The sequence below is a fragment of the Apodemus sylvaticus genome, chromosome 14 (assembly GCF_947179515.1).
Source record: "Apodemus sylvaticus chromosome 14, mApoSyl1.1, whole genome shotgun sequence".
NCBI lineage: Eukaryota > Metazoa > Chordata > Mammalia > Rodentia > Muridae > Apodemus > Apodemus sylvaticus.
The window spans coordinates 8609949-8634126 of NC_067485.1; the positions used below are offsets into that span (position 1 = coordinate 8609949).

At 45.0% G+C, this 24178-nt stretch overlaps 1 protein-coding gene across 3 annotated transcripts in view; it reads right to left on the reverse strand.

The window, feature by feature from the left end:
• Positions 1–24178, reverse strand: part of Ntrk2 (neurotrophic receptor tyrosine kinase 2) — a 136238-nt gene that overhangs the window by 48574 nt on the left and 63486 nt on the right. For all 3 annotated transcript variants that reach the window (XM_052156714.1, XM_052156716.1, XM_052156715.1), the window contains exons 10-12: positions 17751–17786; positions 14965–15062; positions 11041–11140 (exon numbers count right to left, since the gene is read on the reverse strand). In XM_052156714.1, the coding sequence (XP_052012674.1) occupies positions 11041–11140; positions 14965–15062; positions 17751–17786 (234 nt within the window). The remainder of the gene's footprint in view (positions 1–11040; positions 11141–14964; positions 15063–17750; positions 17787–24178) is intronic.

Here is a 24178-nt window from a genome sequence, read left to right on the forward strand (position 1 = left end):
CTCTGTAGAAGCATTCTAAACTGTGTACATAAAGGGTTTCAATAGAGATACCCTATAGTAAGGTAATAATGTCCCTGAAAAGACAGCATAGGCTAGTAAATATAAAGCCCACTGCCAGGAATACATTTTCATTTTGGAGATGTTACCCAGTATGTCCCTTAGACCCCTCAAACATTATAGTCTGTGGCCAATCCTATCAATCTCCCTCGAGTACTTGGTGCTAAGACACTATTGTTGGAGACATATTGTTGAGTCATAAGACACAGCAAGCTAACCTGATGCTTACCTGGAATCTTCATCCCTACTAGCTAGCTTTCATAGTTCCAGAAAATACTATCTGTATACGCTACCAGAGGAGAAGAGTAACCATCAGTTGCTGAGATGCTGAGAACCCTGTGACCTTCAATGATGGCTGGATGCAACAGTGGCATGGATGTTAGAGGAGTAACCACCCAGTTTCTAGTGGGATTTAAGGCCCCTCCACAAGATGCAATGTCTACCTAGGACCATCATCAGGACCAAGAACCTGTGGTTAGGCCCAAGAGAAGATTCTATTATTCTGCCAACTGAAGACATGCAGATTTATTTCTGAAACTTCCTCACTTGTACACAAGGACAAGAGGCTACATGTAAGGCATCCTCAGCTCTGTAATAAATCTAAAGTTCCAGGGACTACTTCACACAACACAACAAAGTCAGGCTGGGAGCAAGGAAACAGCCCCGCTATGGAGTTGGTCTCCAAAGTCCATGGTGCTCCAGGAAGGGGTGGTTAAGGTAGAGCTACCCTAATGCTCTCAGGCTGGGATGACAAAGGAGCCACCATCAAGACACCTGCCACCCACAAATGCATAGTAAGGCAAGTCAGTGGTCACATGACTAAAGAAGCAACTTTCGTAGGTGATTTGAGACTCAATATGTCGCCATGGAGTCCTCAGGTTGGAGGCTGTGTCTCTGAGTGCTATTTCAAATGAGAATAATAAAGAGACTGTGGCTCCAACTTTGGGGGAAAAATAAAAGACATTGCACACTAATAATATCAGCAGAAAGGCCCGGCAGACTTTTGGAGGGAATGCATGATTATACTAACTGATTTTGTAGTAGGATAGCATTAATTCATACAAGATGGGTACCTTAGATGAATTTTTTTTAGGTACTGCATTGCTATTTTTGGACTTGCTATACCTTTTTTTTTTTTAACAGAGACTCCAGGAAGCAAGGCTATGGCGGGCTCTGTTGGGTGGTTGACTCTGCTCAGGTTGTGCTGGGATTGCAAGAGGTCTCAGTTCCTCTTTCCACCTTCTTCTCTTCCATCTGCTCCCACCATGAAGTCGTGGGGCTGGGATGGCTTTCAGTCTTCAGTTCAAATTATTATTAACTCACTAAAGACTTAAAAAGTTTAAATGAAGTTCCCCTTGTCCTTCCCATCCCTCCTTTCCTCTCCCTCCTTCTCTTTCTTCCTCTCTCCTTCCCTCTCCCTCTCTCCCTCCTCCTCCTCTCCCTTTCCTCTCTGTGAACATAAATGCTAGCTGACAACAAAGGAATGCAGTGTGTTTGTACTTTAGCCTGGCCTTGGTGGGAGCAGAGGGTTTTTCTTCTGTCTTGCTCCTGTCCAAGGCTTGACTTCCCTCACAGGAAATGCAGCATCGTGGCCTATGGTTATCATATGGGTGGCAATCTGCTACATAAGGAATTCAATTCCTCCAGAATACCTCTTTTCCTCTCTAGCAGGCTGTAAATACATCAAATTTAAAGTCAGTTTTTATGTAAAAGAATTCATTCTAACAATCGTGCTTCCCCTCCACACAAAGGGAATCTCATTAGCTTCCTAAGCTTGTGTCTCTAGACCTCAGCTAATGAATACTGGCGCCTCCCACACTCAAATCCTTGCCCAGCTGCAACCACTCCTCCCAGAAGAAGCAGCTATTAAAACTGATGCACCAACCAAACAATGCAACAGGTTCCTTGTAAAATCCAGAACCATTCCAATAAATGGGTTGTTTAAAGAACAATAAAATTAGGAATTGAAATAATTTATACATAACATCTTTTAGAAGAGAAGGGCTGAAAACAAGCATATATCCCACGAATACTATAATGTGACGCATTGGGACAGCAGCTTCTTCTATGAACCCTACCAATGAGCATTGATATAGTCATATACACTGTGTATGCGCATAGCACATGTCTGCAGTTCAGATCCAGTATTAATTCAGGGCGAAGTCTCCCTTTTTGTTTTGCTTTGTTTTGTTTTTTCACCTGAACATAAAATGTGAAACACAACTGCCTCTTAGGAATTAGCTTAAAGAACTGAGCTCTAAAACTAAGAATTGATTTTGTTTTTATGATCATCCACATAATTGGTTCTCTCCTTTCTTTCATCAAAGTGGAAATAAAATCCAGAGACAAAGACATTGCATACCACAATGGCTACAGGTGGGAAACACAGACATGAAGTCAGGGCTACATGACTCCTGTCACCAGTGCATGACTCCATTCACTAGACATCATGGCTTACGAGGTAACAACTTTCAAATTCAAAGGAGGCGCGAACACTTCTAACCAGGCTGGCTTCCTAAGTGCCACAGGACAGTTGTGCTGACTCACAGTTAAATTTAATCCCACCATCATTCAGCATCCATGCCCAAAATAAAGATAAAGTTGAAACATATGTTAGAATTAAAGCCAAGTTACTATCTCTCTTCTTCACAAGTCCTCAGAAGCCCGTCCACTGAAGTGGCATACAGCGACGAGAGGACGGAGTGAAGAAAGATCAGGAAGCAGGGAAGAGCAGGGCGGAGCAGCAGGATACACAGTAAAAGATCAAAGTGACACAGGGAGAAAGAAGCCAGAAGACTTCCAGATTTCCAAAGTCCCCGTCCCATCCACGCGTGGCCTGGCCTGTGTGAAGAGGTGCTTGACTCTTAAGTACATCCATTTTTTTTTCTAAAGAAATCATCTAGCCTTAAATGAAAGTAGACATGTGAGAAGTTCTTAAGTAACATCACATGAACTTTCTATGTTACAAGTAAACAGAGCCTTTACCTGGAGTCCAAATAGGCTGACAGAATGGCTTGGGCAAGGTGGGCAATCAAGTCAGAGCTGAGGGTTGTTTTGTGTTTTCTCTGACAACATAGATGCTATATTGAGTCCAAGATGGTGGGCCTGGATAGACAAACACCACGTGTTCTCTACTGCTAGGAAGTCAACTTACTGGTTGAGAAGTGTGGGTACCAGAGGCCAGGGGGAGGAGGGGAGGGAGGATGGAGAGAAGACAGGCAGTGTGGCATGCAGACTGTGGACGCTTAGGAGGAAGAGCTCCTATTGCCTGGGAGTGCAGTCCTCCAACTGGCTGACAGCGCTTGGTGTAACTCTAAAAGGCGGAGCAGAGAGGACTTGGGTGATCTCCAGCACAGAGGAATAAGTGTCTGAGGTGGTGCATGGGCTGGCTACAGTGATCCAATCACAGTATGCTATACTCACAGATTCTTATTATTACTTCTAACTCTTTGAGAACTTCGTAAAACATAATTTGAACATATTGACACCCAACTCCTCTCCCTGGCTCCTCTGAGATCTGCCTCCCAGGCCTTTCCCCCTCCACTTCCTGTTTCTTTTATAAGTTTAGTGACCCACTGACTCCAGGTTGTATTGCCTCTGGGTGTCCACCAATGGAACATGGTGAGCTCAACCAATGGGATGCATCCTTAGAGAAAGCTGACTCTTCCTCGCCAGCAAGCCATCAGGTGTCTGTTGAGCAAGCCATTCAGGCATGCCCATTGTCAGCATTCTAGCCCAGAGTGGGAAGGGGTTCAGGACCCACCTCACTTCTAACTAAGAAACTATAACAGTTTTATTTGTGTATTTTAATGTCACGCTATATTCCATGAGTACTTATAACTAAATTAAAATTCACAATAAAAATAAAAAGATAATTTCTCTTATACAGCTAATTGGAGACAGACTGGTTGTTCTGCTTCTTGTATAAACAACAGTACCAATTCCTTTGAGTTTCATATGCCTTCACACCATTATGCACAGAGTAAGCCTCCTCTGTCCTCATATAGAGGCACACAGCGTTGGCATGAAAGCAAGAAAGGCAGCTGAAGAGACGGCTCAGTGGAGAATAGCACTGGCTACCCTGAGGAGAACCCAGGTAGGTTCCCAGGCCCCACCTGGCAGCTCGTGACCATCTGTAACTCAGCATCATGGGATCCCTGGCTCTCTTTGGGCCTCCACAGGCTCTGCACACATGAAGGGTAGGTATATGTGTGCAGGCACCATTTACACACAAAAATAAAATGTAAATTTTTTTTGAAAAGTATGAAGAGATTTGGAAAATAAGTCAGCTTGTGAGCCAGAGATAGACTCACACCTCAAACAACAGGAAGAGGCCAGTTACTTTTTTGGAAATATATTTTAACTGCTAGTCAACTCTTTCAACTGTTTTTCCCTTGAAATTATCAAGGATTGGTAAGTACTGACAACTATTTTTTCCTTTAAAATATTCCTGAGGTTAAAAATATATATATATTCCTGAGGTATACCATGAGCCAGTTTGAGGTTGTGGGGAAGAGAGTTGAAAGTTTTCCTGTAAACCCGTCTTCTCTGATCCCTTTTGTGAGGCTTCCAATTCCTCTCCTAAGAACTAACAAAGCTCTGTTGTGCACATCCCTGCAGCAAGTTCATCACCAGGCTCTTCAAAACGTCTTTTTGTTTTGTCAGTGGCTTTCTGATTCTATAAAGTTAAAATGATATTCCAAAAATGTCACACTACAATTTTCTCACGAGTCTTCCTTCTGTGGGTCTCGGAATAAGGCAGGAGTATTTCACACAAAATTAAAGGAGAGAAAGGGAGCTAGCTGTACAGAGTCTACAGCAGCTAAGGTTAAAAGCAGATGGAGCAGCAGTGCAAAGATGTGAAATACATCCATGGCTTGGAGCGGGGAGAGGCCTTCTGCAGATGTGCGGCTCAGGTGGAAAGATCAAAGGTCTGTCTCTATCAAAAGACAACGTTTTTGTTTACCAATAATATTATTGGAAAGTTAATACACGCTGATGTAGTGCTCACACGTGTAATCGCAACACTTAGGAGATTAAGGCCAGGTTTGCTGACAGTTAGAGGCTAGCCTGGACTACAAAGTGAGACTCTATATCAAGCAGACTAACGAAAATTTTAAAACAACTGTTTAAAAGCAAAAGACTAGGAAAAGCATGAATGATATGTATAACCAATAAAAATTAGTATATAAAAGTACTATAAACATAAACACCAATAATAAGCGATCATTTCTTCTTATTTTTCATATGATAAAGATTCTTAACATTATTAATTAAAATATCAACTTAATCTAAATTAATAAATATACAGAATTCTGACTGGTAATTTTCACTATGGCCAAAAATACTGAAAGACCGCCTTCACAAGTGGCTGCTGGGAGACCCTGTCGGGCAGCTTACCCAAGGGGCTGCTCACACGGGAGCTGCACCCTCGCTCCTCTCAGGCACCCGTTTCCATCATCTCCATGTTTATACAGAAAGATCAATTCTCTGAAGTTATGATTAGATTTTAGATGTCGAACAGTGTCAAGTAAATCACGACTCATTAGCGATAATAAGGATATATAGCAACTATTGAAGGCTGGGGATGCTCGTGTCTCTCATAGAGGAGTTATGTCTATTAGGTGGCTGGCCTGCAAAGGCCTTGTGGAGGGATATCGAAAGTGGAACTCTTATATTTGGATCCAACCCTGTGAACCACATAAACCTCATTCTTTTATAAGTTGGACTGTCTTGGGTATTTCCTTAGAGCAATAGAAAGCTACTGTGGTGGCTTTGTCAGCAGGGTGTGGTACTACTTGAGAAAGCTTAGTCAGTGTGGCCTTGATGAAGGAACTGTGTCTTTGAGGGTGGGCTTTGAGGTTTCAAAAGTCCAAGGCAAACCCAGTCTCTCTCCTCTTTCTCCCTCTCCCTCCCCCTCCCCCTCTCCCATCAACCCCCTCTCTCTCCTCCTGTGAATCAGGATGTAGCTCTCAGATACTTCTCCAGCACCATGTCTGCCTGTTGCAATGCTCCCACCAAGATGGTATTGGACTAAACCTCTGAAACTAAAAGCCAGCCTCCATTAAACACTTTCCCTTGTGAGAGTCCCCTTGGTCACTGTTCTCTTCACAGCAGGAGAACGCTGACTAGTTCAGCCACTGTTGCCTGTGCCTCTACCAAAATGAAGCAAGAGAAAATAAGACTTGCTCAAAGCCACAGAACTTGGAAGAGACAGAGGTAGGTGTCAGACTGGAGCAGCCTAAAGGCACGGTGCTGGGAAGTCCTACGAAATATGATGCACCAGCTGCCCAGGTGCTGGCGGAAAGGCCTACGTGGTCAACTGTGACCTCAGGAAATACACAGAGCAAGATTAGTGTTATGACTTCCCTATGGAATAAAAGAAGAAGCTCTGCTCTATCTACACAGAAGTAAAGCAACGTATCTGATCATTTGCATAATGCATGCATCCTGCGAGGTAGAGGCGGTTATATCTAGGAGTGGGGACGACAGAGTGAGAAAGAGTGATGGAGAATTTCTATTTTTGAATTACATATTCCTAAGCTGCATGAAAGTCTGGAAAACAAACTTTTGTTAGTGTTCTAATTTTAATACACTGTGGGTTTTTTTTTTTTTTCCAAAAGTGAAAGATGCATGTGGAAAAAGTTTGTCTTCTCAGATGTTTCTGTTGACCCTGTCTCTGGCTTCGCTCACATGTTTTCCTCTTTTAAAAGCGGGTCCAAATATGTGTTAAAGTCCAGCTCTTCCGCCCTCTGCACTGGTCTGAGCTCACAGAAAAGGCTGGAACTGTCAGTGGCACTGGCCTTAACCCTGCTGCGCTTGTGATCATTTTTACATGAGTGGAAATCTTAATTTTGAAAGACATTCTAGATAATTCTCAGATCAGTCATTTGAGTGCAGAGAAGAGAACTTCGGGCCTCTGCTCCCTGCGATGCCCTTTCATCTGTCTTAGCTGGAAATCTGGAAGCTTCTGACACCGGGATTGAACGAATGTAGGCTAGAGGCGCACGCATGGAATCTCCGGGTCGCTGGGGCAGTGGGAGAAGACTGCCTTTTTTTCTGATGCCCTCTGCCACTCTTAGGACCACTACGCTACTTCAACCTGGGGTCCAAGGAGTGCATCTGTCCTAAGGGGGAAATGCCATGTGCATTTCCGTCAGGAAGTACTCCAAGCCTCATCTACATGGTGGGCGCCAAGCCGGCTGGCTCCTTGTGATTTTTTTCCAGTCCTGCCTGTGGCAGGGCTCCCAGCATAGAATACCCTCTGAAGAACCAGCAACCCAGATGCCATGGATTCTTCATGTGTATGTCTGCGGCCTGGAGCACAGGGGCCAAGCAGCCATTGGGAGAGCCACATAAGACTCTGTTGGTCGGAACGGAGAGCACACACTCACTGCACACTCATGGTCCCACTGCTGTTCCTTAGCAACAAGCAGCTTTGAAAATTCTTTGGGAGCTGTATCATTGAAAACTAATCAAAATAATGTGGAGGCAGCCTTAGATGAAAATTAGATTATAACTACAGAAACATCAGTGTGGTGACAGATGCAGGTAGAACTCACAATGGGTTGTGTGTATTTGTATAATTATGCAGGGGAATAACCCGGAGCACATGGCCAAACATTGATAGAGTAACTTTTTTTGGAACTCTTATGCTAATAATAACTAGACATTTAACAACAACAACAACAAAACAAGTAAACAGAAATAAACAGGAGAAAATGGAGAGAAAAAGAAACCCTACATTTGATGTTGTTACTGTCACAAGTCCAATAGCCTATCAGATATTAGCAGCAAGATGCTTAAACTACAGTAAACAAATAAGAGTGAAATATAAATTCTACCTTAGTGGAAAATATGAGCCACTATCTGACCCCTCTGCCAGCTTCAGGTCTGAATGAAGACACGAGCTTCAGAGCTTTCAAACCAATGGTATTAAAATTGTGAATGGTTAGTTCACAATTTGAAAGCTTGTACCATAAATTGAAATAGTTGGCATGCAAGATAAGCCGGCTCCCCTCTGAGCTCATACATTGGAAGGGGTAGCCAGTGTGATGGTGTTGGAAGTGGCGTTGTAGGATGTGTAAGGGAAAGGGCCAAGTGGGTGGGGACTAGGCCAGCGACCTGCTGCCCCAGATGGGGTTAATTTGGGCTTTGCCAAGAGAATCCAAGATAGAGGTGATAAAAGAGCTAGCCTGTTCCACCCTGCTCTCACGCTTCCTAACTAACCACGTGGTTTGATATCTCACCCTGTTCCACCTTCTGCAGGGTATCACAAAGGACAGGGAAAGGCCTCACCTCCCAAGAAGTGTCCACTGTTTGGACTTCTGAACCTTGAGCTCAACAGACCTTGTTTTTAGATACAGTCCACAGCTTCAGGTGTTTAGTTATTTCTTAACAGCCATGGAAAGTGAACACAGCTGGGATGGGCTCAAAGCCCTGAATGCCTAAAGGTGGGCTGGCAGCCATCGTGGCCCTGATCTCTGGCAAGCACTATGCAGTCTATTGCTCCTGAGAAACTCTGGCCTGCATACCGTCTATTTCAGGAGAATAATGTTTGCACAGTCTTCCCATTTTAGGACATATGTTTTGAGCATGACCCTCACGCTAATGACACTGAAAGTTCATTAACTCACATTAATTTTTAAACACCACTTTTGTTTGGTTTTGTTTGTGCTTTGACCCACCAGCTCCATCATTTCTAGATCCCGAAAGATGATGGTGGACTCAGCACCTGACTTGTTAAGTGATAACCTTGAGTCAGGGTCAACCTGTACAGACCACACCACAGATTGGCACATGGCTGAAAACAGACAGGATACAAAGCCCGTCTGCTCTGGACAGGAGCAGGAGTCTCCAAGACAGTGTTGCAAATGCGCTTTTAATTTATAAGACTGAGACAGAAAACACACCATAGTAGTTACTGCCTGGACGAAGTCATCAGCTGCCATGCTCAAGGCCAAGCAAGTTCTTCCTCCCAGTTCATTAAGGAGGAAAACACAGGTTTTCGTTAGGTGGTAATCGTCTGTTATCCATAAAAATACAATTAGCTCTCAGTCCTGAAGGTTCCATATGGAATACAGCCTTGGAAACAAACGTCTCCCCTTTTGTTTCCCTTCCATTGCACTACTGGAAGAATAGGTTGCCATTTATAGACACTTCCTCTGTCCATGGGTCATTCCTGGACAGTATCAAGAAGACTTACTACACTACGCTCCCAGGATTCCCAACCCTTCTAATGAACTCCCAGAAGGGTCTGAACAAAGCTGTTCTCAAAGAATCCACAGATGAAAAATGTCAAGTTACACCCTTCAGGAAAGGAGGTTCAGCCTCAAGACCCGAATGCTCTCTGTGCAAGCTGTGCTTGGGGGACATACGCTCAAAATGCCCCCCAAGGAAACCAAGCAGCTGGTGAGGGTAAGACATACGCCCATGGTAGGTACCCAGCACATGTGAGCAGACAGCTAGACCCGTCCGATGGCTTGGGGAGAAATGGCGGGACTTGATTTGCATGGCAATCCCACAATGTCACAGTAGGAGAAAGATGTGGCAGCCTGGACTCATGTCAAAGGATTAGTGATTCTCAGGACTTGGGGAGCAGTGACATGAACCACCCCTGAAAAGGTTCAGATGCCAATTTCCTGATGCACACAGACCCAACTAATGAGAATTCTGGGGGAGCCCTGCAACCCTTGTTTGTTTTGTAGTTTGGTTTGGTTTGGTTTTTTGAGACAGGGTTTCTCTATATAGCCCTGGCTGTCCTGGAACTCACTCTGTAGACCAGGCTGGCCTCAAACTCAGAAATCCACCTGCCTCTGCCTCTGCCTCCCACGTGCTGGGATTAAAGGTGTGCGCCACCACTGCCTGGCCCTGCAATCCTTGTTACCCTGCCGGTCTCTTACACTTGCTTAGAGAAGCCACTTTTACAATGACTCCAGTCACTCCATCTACTCCTTCTCCCAAGTTTTATTAGAGCAAAGGAGCTTGTCTCCCAAGGAAGATACACAGACTCAGAGGCAGTCAAACAAGACTAGAAGAGTTCTATTGTGTCACATCTGAACTAACGACAACTAAGAACCCTATCATGGTCACCAAAAGAAAGAGGGGAAGAAACAACAGAAAAAGACCATCCGTCTCGGACCCATGAATGCTGGCAAGGTACTATTGCTTAAGTTACAGGTAAAGACACCCACAGACCTGATCCTCCCAGCAGGTCAAGCCTTCTTAGAGTTGCCCCTCTAGGTATTTACAGTATCGAGCTGTCAGAGGCCACACAAAATATAATGATCTTGTAATAGCTGATACATCGGCTTAAATATCACAATAAGTGCTTCAAAGTCCCCGGAACTCTTCATTTTTATACAAAAGCATTTGAGTGTCTCCTCATCCCTACCCTCAAACACAATTTATTATCCTCAAAAAGTATCAGTCATCTGTTTAAGACAATACAGTCCCTAACTCTCAGACTGAGATACTTAAATAAAAACCCATCGGCATGCACAGCCTTGGTATACCACTCTGGCTTTTCTTACTTTGCTTCTGACAATGTTTGTTGTTTAATTTTCAAAAAATGAGAACAGAGAAAAGCAATAGCAAGAGAAGGCAGGTGACAGGAGACTTAGAATCTCAATGTACAACACTTGCCCAAGGCCATAGCATTTCCTTGCCCCTGTGCCTCGCTTGCCTATGACCACAGCAGGAATGCACAAACGCTGCTCCATGCCCACCCTGCTGAGCTAGTCCACAATGGAGAAACCAGTCCATGCCTCTTGGACAACCTGCGCTCATGGGAAAGTGGGCAAGGTTGAGTAAGCGTGGGTTTATTCTGTCTTGATGTGTAGTATCATATCTCTGCCATAATTTCTCAGCCTTAAGAATCAGTCATCATAAATCCAGCCACTTCCTCCTTCAGTGATAATTAGCGTTAGTCATGAGCCAAAAATGAGTCCACTTAAAAAGCAAAATAAGCACACGACTGCTTACCTTTCATGCCAAACTTGGAATGTCTCGCCAACTTAAGTAGAAGCAGCATCACCAGCAGGCAGAATCCCACCACAGACGCAATCACCACCACGGCATAGACCTGGGGGGAGAGAGAGCCGGGCCATGATGACCTTGCAAAGCCATTCCCAGGGATGACTATGGCAGGTAAAATGTCCTGAGCACTTGCTATTCACTATCATAACTCTGTAGACACAGCAGGTCACTTTAACCTCAACAGCCCAGTAGTGAAACAGCTAAGTCCTACTAGGTGCCAACTTTCCAAAGGAGGAAGCAGGTTAAACTTATAAACAGACTTTTGTCACAACCTCAAAAAAGAAGACAATGAAACTTAGTATTCCCTGCCACCGCTGCTCCTCTGGATACATTTTGAGAATCCTACTCCTTGAAGGACATTGTAACAAAGTAGCACACTGTGTGGAGCCTTTAGGCTTTGCTCCACCCAAGTATCCTACTTGGCTTTCTATTGCTGTAATAAACACCTAGACTAAAAGCAACCCAGGAAGGAAGGGTTTGTTTCATCGCATAGTTTACCAGGAGTCTGAGGCGGGGACTGGGAGGCAGAGGCTGAAGAGGGGGTGTGGAGGGACGGGTTACTGCTTTGCTTCCATGGCTTATTCTCACTTCCCTGGACATCCTAGAATCACCTATCAAGGTGGCTCCACCCACAATTAATTCACATCAATCAGGAAAATGCCCACAGACTTGCCAACAGGGCCACTCTGATGGAGGCAATCCTTCAATTGAGAGTCTCTGTTTCCAGGTGACTTTGGTTTTCATCAAATTATCAAAACTTAACTCTACACAACAAGGGTCAAGGAATTGGCAAACTCTGATTGTAATCTACCAGGCACACACACAGCCTGTTTCGAGAGCTCAGCTCAGCCAGTGTAGCTTGAAAATAAATGTACAAGGCCATGTTCTAATAAAACTATAGTCATAAACACAGATGCTGCCCTCTGACAGTGCTTACCAACTCCTGTGTATAATACCCCTAAAAGCAGTATTCTGTGTCCCTTTAAGGCAGTGGTTCTCAACCTGTGGGTCATGACCCCCTGGGGAGTTGAGTGACATTTTCACAGGGTTTGCCTGAGACCATAGGAAAACAGAGACTTACATTATGATTCATAACAGTGTCAAAATTACAGCTACAAAGTAGCAACAAAAATAATACTCTGGTCAGGGGTCATCACATGCAGAACCACCGTATAAAGGGCTGCAAGCCTCAGGAAGGTTGAGAACCACAGTTCCAGGGGGGCCCTTAATTAGTGTTCCTCACCCAACTGATCCTGGCTCCTGTTTCTCTGAAAAATGCACTTCCCACCTTGCTTGTGACTAGGTGGATTCACGGCACTAGTCAAGACTGGTGTTAATGAAGGGTAGACAGTATCTGCCCATCTGAGATCTTAGTCTAAGGCCATGGTTCTCAACAAGGCATGATGCTGTCATCAAAAGATTGGAGCATCAACTCTCCAAGGAGCAGCTGTGTGTCAGATAAGTCCTACCGTCAGGACAAAGCCGAAGAGACTCCCATTAATGTACCTAATGAACTGTGAAGGGAATTTGCTACTGTAGCATAGCATACTTTCCTGACACAGCAAAGTATAGATAGTTCAGACAGGGCTTGTCTCTGAGTGTAAAATTCAGATGTGCCTATCTGCTTCTCATGACTTTCATGTTTAACAGTTCTCTGCCTTGAGGATTATACATCCTCATTGAGTTCACTCGGAGAGGGAGCGTGGCACAGTGGCCACTGTAGTAAACAGTGCAATAATTAGGACCATGGTGGTGCAAACAATGGAACTGTCAAAACTGAAACTCAGGAAAATAAGTAAGTAAACATCCCAAGGTCGCACAGCTTGGAGTCTTAAACCAGTCAATCCAGTTATTCAAAAACTGTAATTTATTCACAGCAAAGCACATGATTCACAGTAAAGGCAGGAAAATAAGCTGTCACAGCTAATCCCTCTGCGGTTTCACTGTATGTTGTCAGATAAGAACAACCTTAAGTCAGTTACGAAGGACTGGAGGGGCACTGGCAATGGCCGTGATGTGCAGGGGTCTGATAATGGACCCTTCCGCTGCTTTCCTGTTTTCTGGATCTCCCGGTACACCTGAAAAGCCTGGGTCTAGATGCAGCCTCTGTGTCCTCAAGTGATGGCAGACCACCTTGACCTGACGAGATCCATCTCCCCTGAGCATGGGCAGCCTATCCATGCTGTATGAATCTCTCATGTGTTGGTTAACCAGTAGCCTTCTTTCTCATAAGAAACACTGTCATGGCTTCGCAGAATTTATGTTCAAATTGTCCTTATTTACTTAATAGCGAATGTGATGAAAAACTGATACTATGTTGCTATATTTGTTACTTTTTTTTATTAGTGTTTTTGTGCCTAACTTATAAAATCAACCTTTATTATAGGTATGTAGAGGGAAACCACATGGTTGGTGAATCCCAGCCAGGCTTCAAAACTACCTGAAATTTTAAGCATCCACTGGAGGTCTTAGAATGTGTCCTTGTGACTGAAAAACATGGCTGCTGGACTAGTGATATGACTGTGTGTAAAAGCACTTGCCTAGTGCAAGCCTGTCGACCTGAGTCTGATCCTTGGTTACCACAGTGGGAAGCAGTCCTCTAACCTCAACACAGACACTTAGGCATGTACACACCTGAATATATATATACACCCATCATTCAGGTACACGTCATTCAGGCGTGGCAGCAGGAGGAGAGGTGGCTGGATTCAGGGTAACAAGGAATCAGAGCTCACAGGACATGCCGTGTGAGAGGAAACTTCAACATGAATATGGACTTTGACCAGAGCAGTTACCAGACTGATCCCACGGTGAAAGCCCAGGACCAGCAGATCCTTCAACGGCAACTCACTACAGAGTAAGGCTAATCACCTGGGACTATTTCAAGACCTCTGTCAGCAGCCCGAGCCCCCCAGTGAAGCCTGCATCATGTTTCCCAGTCTGAAAGTTTTTCTTTACAGAACCCCTCTCATTTCTTCCTATTCAGGTCAGTCACCCTGCAGTGGCCAAAGCTGAGTACCACTTCACCCCCAGAGTCCCTGTCTAAAAAAGACAGGCCTGGAGTTCCTTCCCCACAACAGTCTCTAGAGACAACTGGATTTCTATGTTTGGCAGACACCCAAATTTTATTTTAAGAAAAGAAAGAGATAGATGTGAAAATGTGGTCCCAGGATATAAGAATTGGTTTTCTGATTTCCCAGTAGTCTGGTTGTAAAGGACAGATATTTAAAACAATAAAAACTATTGAAATTGGTACACTATGGGACTGGGAGAGATCTATGCTTAAGAACACCTGTTGTTCTTCCAGAAGACCATCATTCAGTTCTGAGCACCCACATCAGCTGCCTTAGCACCAGGAAATCTGGCACTCCCTTCTGGTCTCTGCTTTCTCCTGGCTTTTGTAGGTATGCATTCACGCAGACACAGAAATAAACTAAACTATGGGTCTGAGCCCAGTGGAAGAAGATCTGAGTTCGGTTCCCAGCCCCCAGATGGCCACTAACCCCCTTCTGTTAACTCCAGTTCCCTAGGACCTAAGGATATGACACCCTCTTCTGGCCGCCTTGGGTACTGCACACACATGGTGCACAGCCTCATACTCAGACAAAACACCCACACACATAAAATAAAAATAAATAAAATATCAGAAAAATTAAATATGTGGTGCGCTACCAGAAAAATCATGTAAGTTAGAGGTTGTATGGTCTCTACATCACTGTTTCTAAGCCTTTCTAGTAGACCCTCTGATCTGGGATGGCCTGCTCACATCGGAACAGTGACTGTCTTATGTGGACCTTGATGATTTCTCAGGCATATGAGCACCCAGAGCAGTCAGAACCCTTGCAGGAAGTGCCTGTCTCCCCCACTCACCGAGAGATGCTCCCGATTGCTTTGGTCAGCAACATCCGTGGAGGGGATTTCATTGCTTTTGTTCGTAGTATCCCCCATGTCAGTTGGTGTGGTCCAATCTTGAAAATAAGAGAAAGAGAAAGAACAGGAAGTCATCGCTAGGCTGCTGCTGTGTACAGGGCTACAGTGAGACCAAGAACAAGGCAAAACAGGCCCAGAGAGTCTGAATCACCATCAGACAGCCTGTCTGCTCAGTCAACGCCTGGAAGGCCAGCACCACATAAACTGAATACGGCATTCGGTCTCCATGGCTCCAGCACTGTTTTGCTAGACACTCTAAACAGGCTTGAGGAGTCTCCTTTGCTCTCAGCGAAATACCCCTTTATTAAAAATACCACCTTCAAACAAAAAATGAGAGCCATGGATGTTTTCCACCTGGAAGGTCTTTGGAGGGCAGATCTGGCCACCAGTTTTAAAGGAGAGAAATGTCAATGGACAGAGCTGGGGCCACGCAGAAGCAATCAGCGCCACATGACAGGCCAGACTGTAAGGCAGCACTGGTTTCTAGGTACTAGCATCTCTTTGGGGAACAGGAAATTTGGGTCCACAAAGGAATTTTCAGAAGAGCTCAGACATGCCAGTATTCCATAATGAACAGGCCAATATGATAATCAGATGTGGCTTTGTGGCCACAGATCTCAATATCAGTCACCATGTTCTAGGTCAGTTTTAGTCTACATGGATGAGATCGGAAATGATCAGCTGATTTTCATGGGTAATCAAAGTACTTATTCTTAATACTATATATCACAGAAAATTCTTAGCAAGCTGGCTGCAGACACCGGGGCTTCTAACCAGGAACAGTGGCCATTTCATCAGCTCAGCCCCCGTAGAAGGAAGTCCCCATGGTGGGATCATCCTGTCCGCTTGGGGCAAACCATTCAAGCCACAGCTTTATTATCACCCTGCTCCTTTAAATGCAAGCGAACAAAATGACAGAAAAGGCATTTGTTTTCCCTGTTTGTTGTTGAGTTCTTAATGCCAAAACTTGCATTTTAACAATGTTTGTTTGGAATATCTCAAAACTCACTGATTTCAGACATAAGCAGACATCATTTATTTACTGGTTTTTCTTTGTAGTATAGCCAAGTAGCCATTCAGAACTTAGAACACTTTAAATGTCTCTAGTTTAAAACCGTGACATCTTAGCCAAAAAGGCCCACAGTGGAATCTGGGGCCACTGGGAAGATGACATTTTTAAAGTTTTGAAGTTACTGAAAAGAAATTCCAAACATAATTTTAAAATGCAAAAAATCATTATTCAAGCTTCATGCTGTGTGGTATAATCCAAAACATGTTTTCCTTAAAGTCCTAGCAGATTAAGTAAAACATATATATATATATATATGAATCATCTGCACAAAATCAACCAAGTCACAAATTAGATGAAATAATGGATTAGACTATATACACAGGTAAAGGCAGTATAGTTCCCAGTTAAAATTAGCTGGAGTTAAATACGCATATAATAAGCATAGGATAGAAAAGCATGTGCAATGGAGATCTTCTTTGGTCATTGATGGTGAGGGACACGTTACAGACCCAAGCGGGCAGGAACAACAGATAGTGTGTCCGTGTGAGTGAAAAGCTAAAGAGCAAAGGCCTTTTAAAATATGGCGTTCTAACTAAGCTAATTTTAATCATTTTGAATTTTAGCCCCAGTCTTAAAACAAATCCCATCACATCTCTGAATTTAGTAGCTCTATAATCACGATGATAGTTTGGAAATCTGCTACAGAGATTTTATATCCATCAACACACCCTTGACATTTAGTCAAAAAGTGAGGGTGAACAGCTAACCCGTCATTATGCAGCCTTTGGGTTTCCTTCTTCCCTGTTCCTAACGGACTTCATTTTATTTAGGTTCGTAAACTCCTCCGCCCCCAGGAAAGCTGACCTACCTCCAGGGATGGATCTAGTAACTTGGGGCTAAGAGATCCTGCTTCTCTGTATGAGGGGTTAGATGAACCAGGGTCTGGGCCAGTCCCACCACAGGATCAGCTCATGCGTCCAAGAAGACCAGCCTCAGCAGAGCTGGTCGGCAGGGGTAAAATGTGCAGCAGAGACCGAGGGTCTTGATGACAAGGCTCAGTGGCTAAGCTGCCTTTCACAAAGCCCCCTTAAGGATGCTCCAGCCTGAGGATGGCCTTGCTGGGCATCAATGAGAGGAGAGGCCCTTGGTCCTGTGAATGCCAGGACAGGGAAGCGGGAGTGGGTAGGTTAATGCGCAGGGGGGTGGGGGATGGGATGGAGAGGGTTTGGAGGGGAAAGGAGGAAAGGGGAGGATAACATTTGAAATGTAAATAAAGAAAATATCTAATAAAAGAGAAGCGGGGTGGGGGTGGGGAGGATGCTCTTGCCCATGGGCGGTCTTTTGCATTATACAAGTAAAAGTTTTGTATGTGTTTCCTGCCATGGCCTGAAGGTGATCCACCTCCCTCTCTTGGTCGCCATGGCTCTTAAACAGGTAATTAGTTCCCAATTACAGAAACAAAATGTCTCTGAGAGCAGAATGGATTTACTACTTCCAAGAAGAGAGCCTCAGAGAGAAAGTGCTATTTACAGGCACTGTAACTATCAAGGGAAAAGAGCCATCAATACCGGGTGATACTTGAGATGTGATTTTGGCTCATGCAGCTCTTGAAAATGTGTATTTAACTCAGCTCACAGGTCTTCTTTTAGCTGATTTATTTCATTATGCACAAACATTTTTAAAAAAATATAGAATGAAGAAACATGATCTCTACCTTCATAGAGGACTTCAGGGTAATTTGGGTTTGTCTCTGAAAAGCAAAACACATGAAAAACATGTAAGTACACATTTTAGAGTGAAATACGTTAACTGTCCCCTGAAGCTTTAATGACCAGGTAGGCTGCCCTGCAGCTCACAGGACGGGTGCAGGAGCGCTCCCTACATAGAAAGCTGCCTCTTTCTCCTTCCTCCAAGTCTACTCCCAAAAGACAGTGAGAAATCACTTATGTGTTTGATGGGGTGGGGTGGGGAATCAGTGCATTTTGGCCATTTCTCCTTGTCCAGTTTCTACTACACAGCTGGCTATGTTAAGCATAGTCTGGATATTTTTATGTCAAATATGGTAATTTTCACAGCATTTCTATTATCCTCTGATATTTGAGGTTATGCTATGTCATTCATCCATATTACCAGCCTTCATCCATATTACCAGCCTTCCTCTTCAGAAACAAGAGTCTTAAGGCTTCTCTGGCCTAACAGCCCAGAAACAGAGAGTGCTTCCCCTCTGAAATCCCTGGCTGAGAAGAGATAGAAAGAAATGTCCTACTATAGGTAAATATAAAGCAGATAACAGCTTATTTGTGCATCTGTAAAACTGTCAACTCAATCAGCATACGTCACTGTGAGGCATTTCTATGAAATTAAAAAATAAAAACATACAAAATGTTCAAATTTGGTGTCGACTAGATTGGTGAATTAAGGGTCTGCTTTCAGTCCCCTAAGCATAGATACAGGCAAGCATGCTTGGAACACACTTAGTCCTAACAGTTAAGTGACCGAAAGGGAGCCCCCATGGAGCCCCCCACAGTGCGTCTGGTGGGCAGCAAGATGTGGGGTCAGGAAACTCGTTCAGGGATCAGTTCGCCTCTGAGCCCTGGCATCAAAACAGACATCAGCCAGTGTCCAGCTCCTGACTTCCCCGACGAGTAACAAACAAGTCTAAAGGAGCAAGCAAAATAGCCCAAGTGTTCAACTAGACCTGTAATAGGCTTCAGTAAGAGAATGTCTGTTTTAGAGTGCAAAAATTAAACAGACGGCTATGGGCTTCAAACCAGGACTGCTGCCTAACGGTGGTTGGAGTCTATGGAAACAAGACCACCCAAAAATGCACATTATCCAACCCTCGGAGTCACCTGTGACCACACAGTGTTAATTCACATTGTATTTTGGTGACTTTTTTCCACTGCCAATATAAGTAGTTTTGAAATATAATATCAAAATATCTATCCTTAGGATTACGACACCATGTGAAGCAGCTGGCTTCTGGGCTGCCCTGCGTGAGTGTGGTCTGGGGACCACTTGCTGAATTAAGCATCGAGAAGCCCGAGGGTTGTACCTCCTGATGACACACTAAAACATCCACTGGTCCTCTCAAGCCTTTTCCCCTTGGGAAGACACCCCCATGCATGCTGTCCCCCACAGTGATGGCCTGGAAGCCCTGCTGAGGGAAAGTGTCACAGCCCCAGGGGAGCAGGTCCTCTCTGGCTTCCCAGCTATCCATTGTGTCAGATATGATACCCTTTGCTGTCTGCTCAACCTCCCGTCAACACACAGCTCAGTCAGCCAGGGTCTCTGCCCTCCAGAATTCACCTCAGGTGCCCTTGGTGGCTTTTCCAGTCTACCCTAAGCCCTCTTCCAAGTTCTGCCCATCCTTGCCCTACTCAGCATGGCTCCAAGCCTCCCTGAGCACACACCTATCCAAGACTCCAGAGTAAGACAACAGGACACACTGTCCAGACTCTCACTGGAGAATACAGTCCCAGCTCAGAGGTCACAGCCTCAGACGGAATGGACCAAAACTGTCCTTTTCCTGTATGGGTGGGAAACTCTTGAGAATTCTACTTTCAAACCCATATTCATAGGTTAAAGAAAGCAAGAGATATTGATTCATGGTCAGTTTGGTACATAAGTTTATATATGAAAAGCTCAGTCTGTACTGTTGCTATGAACCACCGCAGGTAACCAGGGAAGAAGCGCATCCCTAAGACAATGGAAGTTGAGTTTTGAAGCTGGAGAAGTCCCAGATGAATCCATACAGATGAATCCCGGGACCAAAGTTTCTCCTTGGATATGGGACTTGCTTTTGAAAATGCTGGAAAAGTTGCCCTTGTATGTTCTCAAATCCTCATGCATCCCACAAATGGGGGAATTTAGTTTACAATACCATTTGATTTTTACGTGTAAAAATCCATTTTTAAAAGGTAGAATTCTTAATCACGTTTATTTGGACCCAAAGTTACAATGGCTGCCATGACTCTGACCTGTATCCAGGCTTGGTAAACTTCGTGTTAGGAGTACTACTACAAACACTCCTCACACAAAGCCCCTAGGAAGATCCAAGAACATTCTATTGATTCAACACAGCAGGATTTCCTGTAGGATCATGAATCAACAGTTATACCACCACAACCTAGAGACAATTCGCTTTTCCAGACCCGTGATGCCCACATTGTATCTTTGCTGTCAAGATCAACCACAAAACATCAGGTCGGGCCACAGTCAAACTTGCTGAAAAACAATATTATTTTTCCGACTCCTTTTTCCCATATATGAGAGAAGAATCTCTCTGTGCCTCCACTGACAGTCATACAGGTCAGGATGGGATGACGGACTGGGCAGAGAGACAGTGCAGCAGCAACAGTCACCACTGTGGCTGTTGTCCCTCCCATGCACATGCGACCAGACCTAATGCGTCCCATACCACAGCACAGAAGTGTCTCCTTCAGAGTCATAGGCTGGGCATGTGACACACACAGACTCAAGTTCACGAAGCATAGGGGCAGACACGAAAGTGAGATAACAATTCCTCTTTACACTTCTGACAGTGGCCAAATTCTGAAAACATTCCACTTTTTTTTCTCCTGTGATATAGACTCTCGTTGCATATCTCTGGCTGACCTGCAACTTGCGAGGTAGGTCAGGCTAGCCTTGAACCTACAGAGATCTACCTGCCCCCACCTCTATGGTTGGGGATTAAAGACACACACAGCCAAACCTGGGTATCCCACCATTTTTAAGACTATTTCCTAACTGGCTCTTTTTACTGAAATCTAAATAATGCTCATTATGTATTCTTACGTACAGTTCATAAAGTCGGAACCACTGTTATGAACAAGAGAGGCAAGAAAAAACGTGAGAATATGTCTACCAGAGAAACAAACAAAGGATGAACCAGGAGCATCGGCCCAGTCAGTCCTCGTGGTGCCCTCGGAAACATCTTACGGGATCCTTGGAACACACCCTGGTCCAGTCCACCAAGCAGGAGATAGTCTGATATGGGCAGCACAAGAGCTTCAAGATCTAAATGGAAATATGGGAACCCAGGCACTGTCTTCTGCCCGCCGACGTTCTGCACACATAGCAGCTGTTTCACCCTCCGCAGACACTCCAGTGGCATTGAGGTCAGCTGCCAGTGTCCAGAGAGAACCTGAGACCAGGGACAACCTTTGCGGATCTCCTGCCTGAGTGCTGTCCCCTAAGGAGAACCCTCAGGTGCCATGGGCACGTTTGCTTTGTTCTTGCCTTGAGGGGTTGCTTTCATGAGTTATGGGAAGGTCGTAGGTCTAGGGTGGCCTGGCAGGTCCAACAAGAAAAGAGCTTAGCCGTATTGAAGCCACAGACAGCTAGCACGCACTCCAGCAAAGCCCCTGAATAATCTGGAGGTATCTTTACCTCCAGGAGACAGGGGAGAGGCCAGCCAATGGCAAAGATCAAATCACTGTTTTGTTTGCTGGATACTACCAAGCTAAAGTACTTACTAGCACCTCCATTCCACATTAACTAGCCTCTATGCCTCTCTGTGTCTCTCTGTGTCTCTCTGTGTCTCTCTGTGTCTCTCTGTCACTGTCTCCCTCTGTCTCTCTCTGTGTCTCTCTGTCTCTGCCTCTCTCTGTCTCTGTCTTTCTGTCTCTGTCTCTCTGTCTCTGTCTCTCTCTCTCTCTCTCCTTTTGATTATCATTTTCCCCTCTGGGTTTCTGTTGCTGTTGTTTGTTTTGCTTTGCTTTAGTTTTATTTTTGAGGCAGGGTCTCTCCCAGGCTGGCCTCACACTCGCAGTGACCCTCCAAGCTCCGTCTCCCAACACTAGAATTACAGGCATGCACACCAGCACTCTCAGCTCCATTTTAACTTCCAGTATCAACCACACCTCACGAGCAAATCTTTGGACTTCTGGGGATCTGCCTGAATAGATTATTATGACTTGTTAAACTGCAAGCTTCTATAGCACGGTAGAAACACAGTCAGGGGGTAAGAAAATGAACAAGGAAAACAGGAGGCACGGAAACAGTCATCGCGTGATCTACCGCCAAGGGAAAAGCAATGCTGGGGGCAGGGAGACGGGTCTCTCTAATGCCTCAATTTCTAAGATGTATTTATGTTATGTGTCTTACGGTTTGGCCTGCTTGTATGTCTGGGCACCTCACCCGCGGTGCCCATGGAGGTAAGGGGAGAGCCTCACATCCCCTGAAACTGGCGGTACAGACGCTTGTGAGCCACACTAGGTGCGGAGGACTGAACTTGGGTCTTCCATAAGGAGCAACAAGTGGTTTTACCTGCTGCGACATCCCCCAGCCTCCGGCCCCTCAAATACTCTTCAAACCAGTCTCTTCCTTCGGTGTTACCTTGCAGCTTCCATGATCTTTAAGACTATCCCAAAGAAACCCTTGTGGTAGGAAGAGTGAACCACATATTCTTTCTTTCCCAGTGGGCAGTCCTCACTTTGGATCAGCGTGCTTCTGCCGAGGGGCCGGCAGCCTCTGCTGACCAGGCTGTCCCCTCGGAGGAGGAGGCTGAGCCCACACTTACTCCTTTCTCATGCACCAGTTTGCTGAGAGCTTTGAGTCTCTTCTTTCCTGAGAGAATGCTTTGAGTCTCTTCTTTCCTGAGAGAATGCTTTGAATCTCTTTTTTCCTGAGAAAATGCTTTGAATCTCTTCTTTCCTGAGAAAATGCTTTGAATCTCTTCTTTCCTGAGAGAATGCCGTCTTCTCAAAGATGAGTGAGGAAGGTGTAACCAATTTACCTCAGTTCTCTGGAGATACGATGAACTATAAGGATGAATCTTAATTACCCTGGTTACCCAATGCTTGTGCCCAAACCATATTCTCCTTGGTTTCTCAAGGCAGGAAAGAACTGTGGTTCTGTAGTTTTAGCCCCAGGACAAGGAATGGGTCCTGATGATTGAAACAGTGCAGGCCTCACACTCTACTCTTCTGTGGAACTTGGGGAGAAATTTACTCTCTGAGTGTTCCTTGAACACACCATCCCTAGATCTGCTACTTTGGGGGCTTCTGAGTAAGGCAGAGAGCGCGGCAGTTCACCCCACATTGTGAATCCTTTGACAAAACAGCACTGGGGAGAAGCTGTGGGAAAACACTTCCGATATTTATAGTTTGTCCCTGACGCGCATTTTTGCATAGGAGACAACTGCTTCTGAATTAGGGAGCAGAAGTCACTAACTCCCACCGCTGTGTGAATGAGCATTCTGGAGCTGTGACATTCTTCCTGAATGAGTGGGCCGGAGAGACACTCTCTGCACCGCCTAAAGAATCACGAGCTTCAAAGCAAGACTGTCATCATCTAGTTCTCTGCAGTCTGCTCCAAGACAGACCTACTGAATTGCTTGTGTGCTGACGTGAATGGGACAATTTGACCCCAGTCAGCGTGCTCACGCTTGAGAAACATCTGGCCCTTAGAGTTCTCGAAATTTATGCTATGCAGTCAGAAGCTACTCATGACAAATCCAAATCCCTTCCTTGTGGCAAAAACTAGGTTATTTTTCGGCCATCAATGATTGTTTCAAGGCCTCCTTAAAAAAGAAGACTGTGCTTGCTTCTGATCTCTAGTCTGTCTCCTGAACATCGGCCTGCTCACGAAGAGTTTTCTGCATATAGGATTGAATTCCAAGGACAGCCGCCTGGAAGATCAAGTTCATCTGAGACAAGTCTGCATTTCGTGCCTGTAAGCTAAATAGGCTACACCAGAGCCACCGGAGCCCCTCAGCTGCCCCCATGCTGTAGACGCGTGTCTGTGGCCATGCTCTCCATCTCCTTCCCTTTCTGAAGCCTTCTTAAGCATCCACTGAGACCATTCTACTTGTTGCCAAGCCCAAGAGGAGGGCCCTGTCAGAACACAGTCTAGTTTGCATTTTAATTGTTATTACGATCTGCCATCCCTGAAGATTTAGTGGAATTCTCTGGAAGAATGTTTAAATAGTCCCCCCCACCACCCAGTTGATCCTTATGAAATTTCCTCTCCTCTCAAAGAGTGGTCCATGAGCCAGCCATGCCAGGAACTCACTGGCTACTTAGGACCCTTGGCTCCTCTCGGTATCCCTTAACTCATACCTGCAGTCTAGCAGGGTCCTCGAAGGGTTAGTGCACAAAGCAAGGATTAGGAAACGCTGGCTTACACCTTGCGACGTTT